Raw genomic sequence first — 16,746 nt, 5'->3', positions numbered from 1 at the left:
AATTAATACAAGGAACGTATTTTGTGTAATGTTAGACATGTTTTAGGAGTTTTATGAACATATCTTAAGCAATGTACATTCAAAACTTTAGCTAAATATTATGTAAATTCCAAAGCATTTGCAGCCATGGAGAAAAAAAATCAAATTTTTTAGTTTTTCCAGAAACTTAATGACTGTGGGAACCCTTTTAATTGAAAATTTTCAATGTAGTTGAACTAAATAAACAAAGCACTATGTGACACTATTTAAATCACTAAACAGATCCTCATTTATCCTCATTAACTTGACACGCAGCTGTTTTAAACCATTTAAACTACCAGTTTAACTGAACCAGTTTCAAACTGTAGATGAAATGAAGATGTTCACCCTGGCTTTAAACTTTTATCTCCCCAAATATAACATATGTTTTCTGTATAATTAGGTATTAGCCATTGGCTTACTTTGCCCACCAGGTCAGGTGATGTCACACTCTTAAACAATCAAACAGAATAACTATTATATATTAATATTTTAAGACAGCAATAAAACCAGACAGACACTTGAAAAGCTCGGTTCGACTTTGTTGAAAAATTTATTTTAAAAACTAACCACAAAGTACTATCAATACAAAAAGTATAAAAGTACAAAAAGCATTGTTCAAAAATAACTTGAGATGACAATATTTGAGTCGGCACTAATGGCACTGTGGGTATGATTCAGAATACAAAAGATGGCATCTTAGAAGAGCACGTTCAAGGCATTGAATTCACATTGAAATGATTACATTGCTTACAACCCTCACTTTGAACAGTGATAACACTTATCCAAAAATCAGCACTTTCAAACATGGAACATGAACATGACAGCATTTTCCCTTCTTTAACTAATTGATTAAATCAAATCCGGGTTTGGAAGTACAAAGGGAATGTTTGCTGGTCAGAGACAATGTGTAAATAATATAGATGCAGGTTATTGAATTTTTTTAAAAATGTAGTAATTAAAGAAAACTGTTGCAGCTGAACACAAATTGTAACCAACCATTTTCAGACTGCACTGGTCCGTGGACAAGCTTAAGGGAACTAAGACAGCAGTGAATGTCATTCTTTTCAAATAAAATACCTGGCACAGTGACAAGAGCCTCTTTTCAACACCACAATACTCAAAAACTAATACAAAAATAAAGAACAGTATCAAATACAAGTTTTAAACAATACAAGACAATATCAAGAGTTTAATGTTTTTCAAGCATTACCCAGGTTCGTTTATTCCTTTGGACAGAGGCACCCCAAGTGTGTTTCAGTTACCATCAAAGCACCAGGCTTGGGAATGTTGACTGGTACAGCGCCAACATTATCAAAACCATTTTTAAAAGTGTATGTGACACACTTGAGAGAAACCTTTGTATGAAATGAACTCTTCAAAACGTCTTCATCAGCATGACAATAACTCCAGTACCTATCTTTAACGAGTGGTGCCTTGTCCATTGACCTTCCTTTTGCATCTCACTCACTCACTTCCTCACTTACAGTTTCAACATGTTTTTTGCACTACAACTGGCTTGGCCACTGCTTAACAAAATGCCAAAAAACAGAGTTCCAGTTTAGGTCTAAGGCAAATTTGAGATGCATTCACTGTGAACTTCCAGAGGACAAACTCTTAAAAACGACTAACAGCTCTAAGTCTCAAAATAAAAATATTAAAAAAAGAATAGCTGCCCTGAGGGAGAAGTACAACCTTAACCGTTCTTGCTGCATGACGGTAGTTTGTAAGCACTTTGGATCTTCAGACAGCCGTCTCAAGTATTGCTGGGTTGAGACGACCGCTCTCCTCCTCATTTGACTCGATGCCCGACCACAGATGGCCGTAACACTGGAAGGCTTGGGCTGACTTCATCCACCTCAAGCAAGTTTTTGTCACACACACACACACACACACACACTCTGATTCCCTTACATCCTCTCACTGATCCTGATGTAAATCTAAGTCTACAGTGTCAGCTGGCCTGATCAGCACCTATCCACGGAGACCTGTGAACAGAGAGAGTGTATTTGTATTGATTGCCTTTACAAAATAAAGATAAAAATCACAATACATTGAAGGATGAAAAGATTTGAAGCCTCACCTTTCTCGCATGTACTGCTCTGCTTTTCCTGGGCAAAGTTTAGTCTGTTCTGCTCAGCTGCAGTGCCGTTGGACTCTGGGCTACTGCTGCGTGACGGACTGCTCTCTTCATTTTGGTAAGCCATGTCTAGATGCTGCTGAGCCAGTTTTAGATGTCTCCGCAGCCTCTCCAGCTCCCGCGATGAAGCCTCGTCCCCGAACGACTCGCGACCTGAATCTCCCAGGTTATCCCTGAAGCCCATCTTTCCTGTTGGGTCCTTCTTCAGAGCTGTGTGGTAGCCTGGTGGTGCTGATGGCTGGCGGCAGATGGAGGACCTCTGGCTGGACAGAGCTGGGTGGCGGGGAGTGGGAGGTCGAGGCCGTGGTGCACAAAAGCAGTCCCGAATACCGCTGATGCCGAGGTGAAGAATCTCAAGCACGGTAAAGAGGAGACACAAGGCGCTGACAGCATACATAATGAGCAGGAAGATAGTTTTCTCTGTGGGGCGTGAGACGAAGCAATCCACTGTGTGGGGGCAAGGAGAGCGCGTGCATACATACGACGGTACCACCTCCAGCCCATAAAGGACATACTGTCCAAACAGGAACGAGGCCTCAAAGATAGCACGTGACAGCAGCTGAAACACGTAGACCTTCATCAGGCCATCGCGCTTGATGCGACGGCGCCCATCGTGCTTTTTGCTGGGCTTCTCTGCCACCTCCTTTTCTTTTTCTGGCTCGATCTCCTCCAGGATCATGGGGTCCTCCTCCCCATTATCCTCCGCTTCCTCGTAGTCTCGGTTGGCACCACGGCTCACTATTGGCATCCTCTTTCTGCCCCGGGGCCGGTAGTCATCATCCTCCATGCGGGCAATTTTATGCATGGCAAAGCCAAGGTACATGATGGTGGGTGTGGTGATCATAATCACCTGAAACACCCAGAAGCGAATGTGTGACAGCGGTGCGAACGCGTCGTAGCACACGTTCTCACAACCAGGTTGCTGCGTGTTACACACAAATTTACTCTGTTCATCATAGTAGATTGACTCGCCCCCGACAGCCGTGAGCACGATGCGAAAGACAATAAGTAGGGTGAGCCAGATTTTGCCCACAAAGGTGGAGTGGTTGGAAATCTCGTCCAACAGACGGGTAAGGAAGCTCCAGCTCATTTTGCCTCTGGAACAGGAGGGAACCTCTCAAACCTGTGCAGAAGAGACAAAAACAGTGTATTCAGATGTCATTCTTAAATGAAAATAAAGTGGAAACTGAGTGTGAAAGACAATATGTGAAGGTAATACAATCAACTTGTATGTTTTATTATTAATGATAGTATTTAACATTTCCATATAGTTTATACTAACTCCTTATGTTTTTACACCACATAGCCACATGGTGGAGCTATTGTTTCACTAGTAAGACCCTGAGATGTCCCAAACCAGCCATCACTGCTATTGAAAAAAAAAAAAAAAAAAAAACTTAGGCATGCTCAGGCAGGGATCCCTGGGGACTCTGTAGATGCCATTACCAAATCAAGCAAGCACGATCTAAAGACTAAATGAAATCGTGTGAACAGCTTGAGGCACATCACACTGATGAAATTAAAAAGTTATGAGCTCTGGTGTTCAGTGACAAGGCATTCAAGTTGTGACCAAACGTGCGCGATGTCTAGTCATGGTTTAATAATCTGACTAAGATTGCCAAAACAGCGTCAAGAGCTGTTAATAAAAACACAAAGGAGGCAATGAAGAGCTCCTGTGGTTTCACACCATCTGTGACCAAGCTCATAACAACTTCTGCTGAGTAATTATCCACTACTATAAAACTACCAGGCTTGTATCAGGAAGGTGAGCTACAACAGTGTTTGTGGGTTTCGGACCCCCTTCACCACTTTTACATCTTTAATTGTTGCATGTTGCTATAGACTAGCAAACTATCTGCTTTCAGGCCTGTTCATGGTGTTTTTTAACCCTTAACCAGGGTTAGGAGCAATCTAAAGTGTGTCAAATCCCAAATCTTGGAATGTGGATTCTTGTCAAACTCTGTAGTAGCCAAACTCACAGATTATCAAGCTGGTACTAAGTAGCTAATGAGAAATGCATGTATTTTAGGTTCCAATTTTTTTTTTCTTACAGTAGTGTGGTAGCATCTTTTAATCTCTTAATATCCCTGTCTGACCAACAGTACCTTAGGGCAGGGATAGAGATCTAAAACCTGAATTAACTTAATCTTTATATATATATACAAAATAGACTCTAAGGTCACACAAAGCTTTAAGGGCAATGGATAAAATCTGCAAAGGCAGACTATTGTTCTAAATCTAAATTTAAAAAGTTTAATTCTTTAAATTCTCAATTGTGTCGTAAGCCAAATTATTATTAGTTATAATCAGAATAAAGAAACAAAACTAGCTGGATCTTCATAAGAGATGCAAATGGGATAACTGATTTGATCATAAACTGTCAATGACAGAGAACCAAACATGAAAATAAATTCCAATACACATTCTACAGGGTTACGAGTATGTTTTAAACTGTTAACCACATCGTGAAAATAAAGACCTGTACTGGTTTAGATGGCCATTCAAGTGGAGTGGCTGTCTTTGTGATTTAAATACAATCAACAGGACCAGCAATCTTGATACACAAGGCACAGAGTTGGGCTCCATAATACCTGTGGAAGCAAAGCTGTATAGTTGTTTTTCAATTTAGTAAAATAAGAAAAAAAGATAACCCTATGACAGTATATGTAAGACTGTATAAATGTGTCTACAGGTGGAGATTTCTACATGTGAGCTATTCTGGGCAGGCTTAAACTGGATTTTTAAATGCATGATCTTGCAAATCCAACTGCCTTGAAAGGTAACATGTTTTGGGCAGACATAGAGGAGTAAAGTGAAGTTATAATACAGAGACCTGTAACACTTTACATTATTGTTCACAGGAAGCCTAAAGGTGTGGTCTGTAGGATTTAGTGGCATCTAGCAGCTGCAGATTACAATCCACTGAAACGTCTCCATGTGCCAAACATGTAGGAGAACTACGATGGCTGACATTAATGGCCCCATCTAGAGCCATACATATACCATGACTGAATATTTTGGCCCCATCACCCACCTCTATGTACTTCCCCTTACTAAGAACAGTTTATATTGGGCGAGTCCCACATGTGAAAGGGAGTATTGTCTGTATGAACGTGACATTTGATGTTAAGTTCAGAGGAAACTATCCTTAGATAAATAAAGAGTTGGAATAAAGCATAACAAGCTTCCATTGTGCAGCAGCAACTCAGGCACTAAGCACAATCTGATGAATGGCCAGCTAGAGAGACTTGAATGAGAACTCACTTTCATGAATGACCCTGTGGCTTCTCCATCAGATTCTCTGAAGTGATCATTGATTTTTAGTCTGCAGCGATTAAAAGTTTACATTCAGATTGTAATCTGTGTTTACATGTGAAAGACACACACAGAGGGAAGGCAAGAAGGCATCCACAGATTGCACGTGAGGTCCTGCTGTCTTCTAATCCTCTACAAATGCCCCATGCAGTTTGTTTATTCGTTGCTTTTATGATGTTTGCCTATTTACTGTTCACAAAGACTACCTTTGTCATTCTCCTTCATCTGCGGCTTTCTGCAGTGTTGCCTGCATGCTACAGCATCCTGCAGTTACACCTGAAGTATGACAACTTTAGGGCCAGGTTTCAACGCCAAGACAACAGACAAAACCCTCTATTCAATAGAGGTATGTGGTTTCAACCTGAAAATGCATATAGTGGAATATCTGGCACCAACTCAACTCAATTATAAAGGGAAATTAAAGTTCATGGGTGCCCACAAAGCTTTGTTTTATCAGCTATATTCTACCAACTCAGTGGCCCTCAAATGACCTAGAATGTTAACTACATTGCTCTTCTGTCAGGCTGCAAGAGATGTGCAAGGAATAAAAATCAACAACACACTTCGCTGCTTGTAATGTAGGTTAACGGTTATGAGTTGCCTCGAGCTACTGTCAGAGCTGACATCCTAGGAAAACCACTGCCTCACGTGCAAGCATGTGTGGGAGAGTGTGTGTCAAATTTGTTATAAAAAAAACCTGTATAGAGGAAGCTAATCTTAAACTTTCACTCTTAAATAAGTCTGTCACACTTTAAATGAAAACATTGCGATTTTTTGTAATTTTAAGATGAATTGGAATTTTTGTTTATGGGCTATTATTCTGTCTCACTGATCCTGGTAGAAAACTGTTACCTTTCTTACTGAAAATGCAAACAAAGTCTGTTCACACCTGACCATAACAACATTTGTGTAGTGTCACATAACAGCACAGCGGTGGATAAGAAGCTAAGCTGTCTCATGTTTCATAAATGGCTGACCTAAATAAACAGCATAGTTTGTCTGCACTGTGTTGATCTCAAAAGTATCCACTTAACCAAACCGGACAATAAATTACTTTTAAGTGGCTACAGATGCATCTCATCCAAGCAATTTCAATTTGGCCATTTGCCTACAACCCAACCAACACTGGATTTGGGAGACTGATCCCAATATTGATACTTGTCCGTTGAAGAGTGCTTTAGAAAATGCATTAGCTGATCATTATTTTGACATGCAAAATAGCGTTGTTGATATGTTTTGATGAGGATCGACTTATGTATTACCTAAAACATACTGAATTTCTTTACATACCAATGTGTTTGTCTAGTGGATGTATTGATATGACTATCACATATTAAACAATTTAAACCTAGAGGGAACAGCACTTTTATTAAGGATCCCAATATGTTATTGCCATGCCTCAGGTGGCTTGTCGCCTGATCAACTGTAAACAGTATAGTTACAAGGATTAACTTCCCCAGATGAGGTACCTGGTGATGACATGAGGCTTAAAGCTGTCACTAGGAAAGTTCAGTCAGTGTTTGTAAACATGAGCTTCTCTCTTTCACAGCCAGAAACCAGGGAAGTAAGTCTCAAATTTGTGATGTCATCAAGTATAGTCTAGAGCTGCCCCGTAGAGCTTGATTTTACGAACCCAGTCTGTTTTCTTTTTTATACCCAAATGAGCTTTATTCTACTGTAGTGTTCTCAGTTCTGAAAAAGAAAATGTACTCGCATACTCGGAAAATTCCCCTGGGTGCTTTCAGTGTGACCGAGAACATCTTTCCCAATTCCTTGTCTATGGAGAAGCTACTGACTTTACACCCTATGACATCACAAGTTTTATCCTATTGGTTTTTGGATTTGGGAGATAATTGTTCATATTTGCAAAACTGTCTTAGACCCTGTGAATGACATTTGAATGTGGGTGTTGATCCCCTTTAATTTTTAAGAGCTTCTTCAATGTTAATATTTCCAAAAAAGATGCTAGTCAGTTTCAATCGGATACACAAGAATTCAGAAAAAACTGTGAATCAACTCACATCACTACATTTCCACGTCCTATCTGCAGCCTGTCTGTGGCACTTGACAGAAAACAGTCTGTTTCTGAGGAGCAAAGTAAAGCAGCAGAGTTTGAGCACTGGCCGAGCCCTGCAGAACAGAGGGGCTTTTGTGGCTCTCACATCTGGGAGGCTAGTCATGGTTATCCCTCCCTTATCCCAAAGCTAGAAGGCCCTTAGCCTCGGGGGGAATAAGCCTGAAGAAATTACCAGAATATGAGTCAAACTGGGGAATGACTTCCCCTGGATTGTGATGGTGAAACTGGTGGAAAAACAAGCTAATCCGTCCATGAGCCATAATACCATAAAAATGATTTCATAAGTTGAGTCTGCGTTTGGAGTAAACAAAATGTGTGTAAATAAAGACAGTAAAATAGGATGTGGGCCAAGCTCTGATAAAAGCAGCCTTATTATTTAAAAGATTTTAATGTCAAACGGAGAGCTAAATTAATTCAGTGTGCACGGAGCATAAAAAAAAAATCCTCCGCGTGGCTAACGGGACAACGTCACCACGGTGCTACACATGCTCACACAGCCACACATCAATGATAAATAGCCTAAGCTAACCGTGTACACGACTGCTCCACACTTTGCATAAAGTCTTTAAGTAGTCTAACTATGATTGCTCTACAGGATATGATATATTGAAGACGGGTGGGAGCAACAAGAGAGGGGGAAAAAAACAGGACACGATCCCTGCGCGTTCCTCCATCACCAAATCCAGTCGACATAAGTCAAGACGCCTGATAAAACTGCCCAAATGTTCCGCATAGTTGTGCAATTATGTTGGCGTTTGGCGCTAATGACAACGTATGTTGCGCCAAGGTGTCGCCAATTACCAGCAATCCCACACAATGCCACCAATTTGTGCTTTAAAGCTAATTAACGCTGCGTCCTGCCTGCCAGCCTGTGCGTGTGAACTTAAATTTATGTTAAAACAACACATTTACCGACCCTGGCTTTGTAAAAACTGGTTATTAAACCTCTAAAATTACACTATAAGCGTTAGAAACAACTCGGTGTTCCTCCGGAGTTAAAGTTTTAAACAAATAACTTGAGCTAAAACACTATTGTTAGCAAAAGCTAAAAAGCTACGTGGTGATGTTGCCGCGTCCGCGCGACCACGGTTTGTTTGTGTGTTATCTTACCTTCAGTTGTGATTTTTGGGTCCTCTGGTTTTCGTCCGACTGCTCCTTAAAGTTGTCGTTTATTTCGAGAGCTTTTCCTTGGTTTTCTGTGTTAAAAGAAAGCTCTCCCGCTCTCACATCAAGCCATCCAGTTTTTCCTTTTCCGCGAGGAGCCTGCGTCCTTCTCCAGTTGTGTGTTGTACTGCGGGGTGAGGACAAAGACTGTTCCCAAATCCCCCCCTCTTTTCTCCTCCCAGTTTCTGCCGGGCACCCCACCCCCTGTCTGCGCACAGTGGAGGAAAACGATCAACTGCCAGCATTCCTGATGCAATCCTGCTCTTAGGCTAGAACTTTACCCTGGACTCAGAGACTGGGAATAACTCAGAGTCACTGCAATATGTGGCACCAGAGAGGCGCAGAAAGCAAAGAATAAATGCCATATATTTAGTGGGAAAAAATAAAGTTGTATAAAAAAAGACTTTAGTACTCCCAAACAATGTAAAGTATTTTAATTGTTACCAACAGAATAGAGTCCTTTGATGGTACTTCATGTTAGAACCTGCAGATGTATTATCTACATCAGCCCATATAGCTGAGAGCAGCAGGTGAAGATAGCAGCACTCACACAAGACTCTGTGTGGTCTGTCAGGCAGGAGCTCTATCATCCTCTAACCTTTGTTTCTGTTGGGGATGTGGAACAACATACAGCCCGCTCATACTGAGCACCCCTCTTCCTGCTGATGCAGATGTTCGGAAGTTGTTGCCATCATGAGGCCCCTTCTTCCATGTCACACTTTCTTTGGTGAGAGCAGCACATGCGCTTCCTCAGCCCCCCCTTAGCATCTCTTTGAAGCTGCATTCTACATTTAATAATGTTCATTAATATTAGACACAGGAGGGCAAAGGAGTGCTATTTTAAGACAGGATGCATGTTCCATATTAGGAGATGAGAGGCATTCCAGTTGCTGGGAGAAAATGTTGGCATTATGTGTTTTTGCAATATGTTACATTTGCACGTTTCACATGTATCATATCAGCATTTTTAAAGTAATAGTATATGAGCCAAATTTGTCATCAGGAGGTGGAGGGGATGGTGGATTGCATGTCACCTAGACAGGACAGCTGCCAAGCTGTAGAACACAGCAGACTGTACAAACAACCAAAATGGTTGTGTTTTAGCAAGTCATTGTTGTGTTTCCATCAGCTTTCAGGCTCCAAATGTAGGGATTTTGTATTGACCTGTCCTTGTGTTTTCGTCGGGTTTTTAGGCTTCAAACATGGGTGTTTGCAGCGGGCTGTCTGTATCTTTGTGTCAGCTTTTAAGGCTCTACACATGGGTGTTTTGTAGCAACCTGTCAGTGTGTTTCCATCAGCTTTTTAGGCTTCAAATGTGAGTGTTTGTAGCGGCCTGTCCGTATCTTTGCATCAGCTTTTAAGGCTCTAAACATGGGTTTTTGTAGCAACCTGTCAGTGTTTCCTTCCGCTTTTTCGGCACCAATTGTGGGTGTTTTGTAGCAAACTTTAGGTGTGTTTCCATCAGCTTTTTAGACTCCAGTAGGCCTTTTTCTCACCAGACATCTTGACTTGTCATAGTACGAAAAGCACAGATGTTACTAACAACACTAACAATGGTTCTGGTAGCAAGGGCTCCAATGAGAGTGAGCCAGCATGCAGGACACAAGGATCCTGAAATCAAGGCAGCTAAATGGAATTCAGCCATCAATAGTTTCATCATTTACTGCTGTGTTGCTCCTACTGTGACAAAACGAAATGTCTTTCATGAAAAAGACTTGTTGTGGGTGTTTTGTAGCGACCTCTCAGTGCGTTCCATTACCTTTTAGGCTCCAAGTGTGGGTATTTTGTAGCGGCCTGTCGGTGCAAAGAATGCCACCACAAGCAGTTTTTTTGTTTGTTTGTTTGTTTTGTTTTATTGTACTGTTGATATAGTGGCATGAAAACCAGATATTGCAAGACAAGACATTATCTTTTCCTAACCACAACCAAGTGGTTTTTGAGCCTATAATCACATGATAACCACTGCATATTTTAAATGTAAAGTTTCAAAATATCTGTTACATAATAACGTGCAAATATAATGTATGTGTGGTTTCCAAAAATGTACAATGTCAACATTTTTTTCTGGCAATTGGGTTGCAAGGGGGTCTGGACCAGCAGGGTCATGAATCACAAAGAGAGTAGTCAGTTGTCTTAACTCAGCACTATGTGGACCTGCTATTCTGAAAAAAAAAAACAAAAAACGAAGGAGCATCTACCATCAGCAGTATGGTATTAGCCTTATGCTCAATCAAAGGTGAGATTTCCTTTAAGCATTGAATTTCCAGTAGGCTTACGCTGCACTTTCCCCAGAGAAGTGACTTAAATGAGATATGCGCGGTTACTCAGATTAAATATTGCAGGCATCCAGTCAGCATCAGTGTCCTGAGGTAGTCACTCAAATTGAATGATCACTTTGTTTGCCCGGATTTCTTGAAATGCCAGTGTTCATTGCTTACCCACCTCCGGGCAATAACGCAGACAAAGCAGATCTACTCTGCTTTCACATATTGCTTGTTGCGAATGGGCTGCAACGACCGGGGACTGGTGTTACTTTGTCTCATCCTTTTAAAAATAACTGGCAGTGGCTGGTGAAAGCGCATTACAAGCAGTAGATATTGTTTAATATCTGCTACAAACATGAGGTCAGTACAGGAATGCAATGCCCTTCCCCCTTCGCAGGGAGCAGCGGAGCTCTATTGTGAACCACAAGCATGCTTTTATTCATAGGGTGTAATGTGGGGTGCCCTGGTAAACCACAGTCCAAATGACAGAGGGAGATAATCTTGAGACTGAGCAGCCCGGCCTTGTGGTCCCTTCAGACCATGCGCGTAAGCTAGCTGTCTTGTTGCTGGTTGGGATTCTTACATCCTAGAATTAATATATAAAGATGAACATCAACACTCGCTTATGAACACGTAGGGGTAAAATACCACAGTCTGCATTTAGATAGGACATTTTTCTCATCATTATCTCCAACAGACATAAGCCTGGATATCATGTGTCTGCTAGTGTATGTGCGTGCTTGTATGCATGTGCGTGGGACTGTGTGTGTCCACAGCTAATCTTGGACCAACCACCTATCGGACCAGCCAGCCTCATATTTTGTGATCACATGTATGACAGTTTGCTCAAGGATCTCTCACAGTTATGGTGATTGTCACTTGTTGTAATACCTATTTTACTGACTGTTTTATACCGTCAGTGACTACTGGCTCCTCACTCTTCTTAACCACAAGTCTTCCAGAAATCAGCTCAGCCAAAAACATAAAGCCTTACCTCGTCTGATACAGGCCACATTTCAGCCTTCATCAAGGCTTAAGAGCTGACATCCATGGAAAAGTCTGGTCTGAATATCTGAAGATTAATGCCATACCTGATCTGTTATGATCCACTAAAGTTTGGCACAATACAAGATGGAAAAGTCCCTGTTTTTGTTTTTTTCCACTGCCATGTTGACTGTAAGGAAGCCAGGAAGGTCAATTCCACTGGGCACAGCTGCGACAAGGTTTTAATATGTCTTCTTCATGCTGGGAGCTTTTCAGAAACAGAGCATTTTGCCAGGCCATTTTTTATTATTGTTATTTCCTACTTTGTTGTGCTGTAGCCTTAAAGTTAATACTGTTAAAAGTCTAGTAATGACTGAAATGGATCAAAGATTTCTTTCTGCACAATTATATTGTATCTATATTTCACCTACAGTTCCTGTTAGCAGAAAAAATCAGATCTGTTCTGTGCCACGCGCCGTAGCTCTGACAAAAATAGACTAATCCTGTATTTTTATTTTTATTAGCTTTGGAAACCTGCTGCAGTGCATCTGCTTAAATTACAAAAATTGTCTAGAGTGAATGTGATCAGCTTGGGCAGCCGCCTGGCGTAGACCTGCTTTCTACTGAGCGCACTTTTACAGTCAATGTACTTTAATAGCTTCTTGAACCCAAGGCTGTTTCCGAATTAGAATCACGTTCCAACTTACTTTATTTTAGCTCTTTATTTTGGCATGACATATTTACTCCCAGTGTAGTCATATCCATATGGTGTTTTTTTCATGACAAGGTAGGCTACTCAGGAGTGCCACATTGCAACCGACAGTGGTGCCATTCATGTTAGGATTCGTTGTATGACAAATATTGACGCAGTTTTTCAAGAATGTTGGAGGGGTTGAAAGAAAGCCATTGCCCACACCACCAGTTTTTCTCCATCTTGCATCCATATTAAGCTGACAAAACCAAAAACAGATCTTTTCAAAAACCACCCCCTAAGAAGGTAAAGTTGAAGAACAGCTCTTCAGCGATGAGGACTTGACGCGAAAACTGGTCATCATGGCAATGCTGATGTGGGACATACAATCTGGCTTAAAGCTGGTTTCTCCAGTGGCCTGTGATTACCCAATGGAGGACATTCTCCTATTGTGGTATGTCAGTGTGGGCGTCAGTGTTTTTTAAAACATGAATAAGCATTTTATGATTCATCCACATTGGTGTGGATATGGCCTAACATAACTTGCTTGTCATTGCTTCACTCGATATTGCTTTCGTCTCTGTTTCACTACAGAAAGAGGGTCTGTACTGGCTGCCCTTTATGTCTGCTAAGTAACTGACAATTTTTCTTTGCGGTGACAGCTCCACAGATATGAAGTTGCACCATTTCCTAAGAGGTGAAAGGGCTTTGCTCAAGCCCTCTTGTTTGCTTCAAAACACGACACACTGTGAATCATCCCCTTGTGATATTTGCTTTCCTGCCAAAGCACTCACACACACTTTTGATGAAAGAGTCACCCTACAAGTTGTGCCTGAATGCTTTTGCAAGTTCTGCTAGGATGGCCGTAATGTTCCTCTTCAGACCATTGCCGTCAGCTCTTTTGCCAGCAGAAAGAGCTGAAATGCTTGAGAGAGTCAGGAAGATGGAAAAAAATATGCACTGTGTTTCCTTGACTTCCTTTTGTAGGAGATGTGTGTTCTCATCACCATGTTACAAACACATTATGACAGGATTCCCTTTCTCTCTATATTAACAACATCTTTGCAGAGTAGATGTCCCACACAAATGCTCAGCTACAGCCACATTACTGTGTTTGAGTTAGCAGAAATGCTTGCTGCATGCTCTTGCTGGTTTTAATCTTTTAACTTGCATTCTTGAGGGTGTCTCCCTGCCAACACACCCAGGAAAATGCACAAGGGCGCAACTCATTTTATTAAATGGCATTAGCACAAGTTTAACCTGGCAACCACCCAAGATGACTTTAGAAAAATGACCAGTTGTGTCTTTGCAATGAGCCTGAGAGAAATTCCTTTCTCTTGCAGCCTGGCTGTCAGTTGTGAAACTGTTTTTTATTATTCATTTGTCCACTCCTCTCGGCTGTGTCTTTGCAATCCCTTTCTTCAACCATACATACTTGGGTCACAAATCGACCTGCACCTGTAAGGTTTTTGGCAATTATTCACCGGGCACAGCAGTAAAGCCTAGCCCGCATTGTTACAGTTTAATTCACAGTACAGCAGGGAAGTTGAGTTTCCTGCCAGCAAGGCTAATGCTTTCCATCTGTGTGTTGTTTAGGAGTCTGTGTATCCCAAATAGTGCCTAATAAGGTTCTGCCTCAGATCAGAATGATTCAGTTTAACTTAACTCTGAATCATAACAGATACAGAGGGATTGGACTTGTTGTCAGGGATAGAGATGAGTTAAGAAAACATGAGCTCACAAAAGGAAACCAGTGATGAAGTGGTGGTAACTGATAAAGTGGGTGTAATACTAGTTGCCTGCTGCTTACAACACATCTCTGGATACTCTTCCTTACATTTCCAAGGAGAAAGTCAGTATAATCTCCTATTTTTTTTGGAATGCTTTTTGGCTAATTGGTGGGTATATACTACACCACTGAACTCACACCTGAATAAAACTGTTCAACATGCTGTATTCTGAGGTGATGTATATCACACCTACAGGTCCATATACATCCAAACAATAGCCGGAGGTGTTTGTTCCATGCATGCCAAATGAAGTCAGTGTAATTACTGTGGCCACAAATTGGCTTTGAAATGAAAAAAAAAAAGATCTTTTGAAGCCCTTATTTTTTAAACCCTGGCACACACCTGCAACTGAAAGTCTGATGTTTATGCTGTATCTAGAAGCATGTTCCAAACCCCTTCAGCACTCAAAGCAAGATTATATAAATAGTATTGCATTAGATTCAATTATTTCAACCACAGAGGTAAAGATTATGGGTCATAAAGTTAGGCTGGTGTGTTTTCTAAGTTGTAAATCTCAGCATTTTTAAATGTGTTGGGAGGTTACTTTTAGGTTTAGTGCCTTTCAGCAAGTGGATGAATTCTTTCTACAGTGCGGCCTCTGAATCTTTCTGGTTTACTGCTTCTTCCTTGCTGGTTTACTGCTTGCTCTTCCTCCCTATCCCTGCCTGGGACAGTTCATAGAGGAGGAAAGGGTGACTAGGCAAAGGGGTGAAAGGGGGTGGGTGGGCCTAATTTGCAAGGTCACCTTTGTTTTGCATGGGGGAGGGGGACTGATGTACTCAACAGTGAGAGTCTGTCCTGTGCTGTAATTCCTGTAAGCACCTAATCTGTAATAGCATCTTTGTTTTATTGTATGATAGTGGAAAAATGCTTCTCTATATTATTTATTGGTGCAGATCTTGTTACAAAACCTCTCAAGTCTGTCATGTAATCACCACCAGCACCCCTCAGGAGTATGGATGGGGTGCAGTTGGAACAGACTGCACGTGCGCTGGACACACAATAGAAACCTCATGCTTATAGGGAGGAGGGGTACAGAGTTACCATGGAAACAGACGGCCCAACCCCCGTGGCAGATGGTGGTGGTGAGGGTATCGGGGGCTGGGTGTAGTGATGGCGGGACCCAGAGATTATCATCTGGCCTGGGTTTTCTGGCCTGAACAACAGCTTCTGTGTGTCTTCTTAACAAAACAGGTGGCTTAGGTTTGAGTTTAATTATTTGTTAATGTCAGAGGCAAGCTTTGTTATATGGTTTACAGGAAAATGTAGGCCTAAGTCATCTGTCAAATCAAATTGTAATTACTTTTAGATTTGCAACCACTCGTTTAAATTGCATTTTAATGGGTTGTAACTTGATTAAAATTTTTGATTTAGTTATTGTTTGAATTTTAAACACTAACATTGTTGGCTCTAAAATTCACTGGTAGCACCAGATCTTAAGCCAGGTTTCCATCAAAATGTAATGTTGTTACGTGAATGTTAGGAGATAAACAATGGATGTAGGTATTGGGTATTTTTCAGATTCTTTTCAGACACACTTTTTGGGGAACTGCCCATTGGTTCGACATCCCATTGTTCCGACTATATTAAACTCATTGTTCCGAAGTCCGTTCCGAAATCATCATGATGCCCTGTGGTTAAGGTCTGGTTAGGTTTAGGCACAAAAACCACTTGGTTAGGGTCAGGAAAAGATCATGGTGTGGGTTAAAATGAAAAAGAAAGTGACAAACACATAAGCTGTGAGCCTGCTCCGCCTCAAGCCGGTCGCGGCGCACCATACGCCCGCCATGAGCCGCTCAGCACCGTGGACAGTCGGACTAATGGGATGTCGAACCAATGGGCTGTCGAACCAATGACATGGACCCACTTTTTGGGACATGCTTTCTGACATGAGCATTGTTCTTCAACAGTTTATATCTCACACTTAAAACATTTTAAATTACTGCCAGGCTCATTTCTTAGACTTTCAAAGTCATATCTCAGAGTTGCTAAACCATTGTGCATTGTTTTGTCATCATATAAGCCTTAACACTAACGAAACTAGACTTCCTGGATTGTATTTTATGTCCTGCCAGTATCTGAAGCAACATGTTTCCACCGATGCAGTCCCCTTATGTTGTAACGCAAGGCTGAACTGCCCTCATAACCACAGCAAGAAACACAAGCTTCACATTTCTGTCAGCCAGCACTATACGTGACTCCAGCTCAGCTTAGAGAGGAGATGGTTAGCTTAGCCACCACATCTAGCTGGGTTTGCAGACCTCCTGTCTATTTTTGTAAGCTGACACCATTTCCCTCAGTGG

General features: G+C 41.4%; 1 protein-coding gene across 1 annotated transcript; it reads right to left on the bottom strand.

The window, feature by feature from the left end:
- Positions 1-548: 548 nt before the first annotated feature.
- On the bottom strand, positions 549-8,879 carry gjc4b (gap junction protein gamma 4b). Its single transcript, XM_033618369.2, has 3 exons — positions 8,661-8,879; positions 2,102-3,281; positions 549-2,006 (listed from the first exon to the last, which is right to left on the bottom strand). Exons 2-3 carry the CDS (start codon positions 3,246-3,248, stop codon positions 1,993-1,995), a joined length of 1,161 nt encoding a protein of 386 aa, XP_033474260.1. The 5' UTR covers positions 3,249-3,281; positions 8,661-8,879; the 3' UTR covers positions 549-1,992.
- Positions 8,880-16,746: the final 7,867 nt, after the last annotated feature.

Source organism: Epinephelus lanceolatus, chromosome 14, assembly GCF_041903045.1.
Source record: "Epinephelus lanceolatus isolate andai-2023 chromosome 14, ASM4190304v1, whole genome shotgun sequence".
NCBI classification, from domain to species: Eukaryota; Metazoa; Chordata; class Actinopteri; order Perciformes; family Serranidae; genus Epinephelus; species Epinephelus lanceolatus.
Note: the sequence above shows the minus strand (reverse complement) of the source record. Positions and strands in the feature narration are given on the sequence as shown.

What these genes read in the sequence shown, in the direction of transcription:
- gjc4b (XM_033618369.2), bottom strand. Translation starts at nt 3,248, where the DNA reads ATGAGCTGGAGCTTCCTTACCCGTCTGTTGGACGAGATTTCCAACCAC.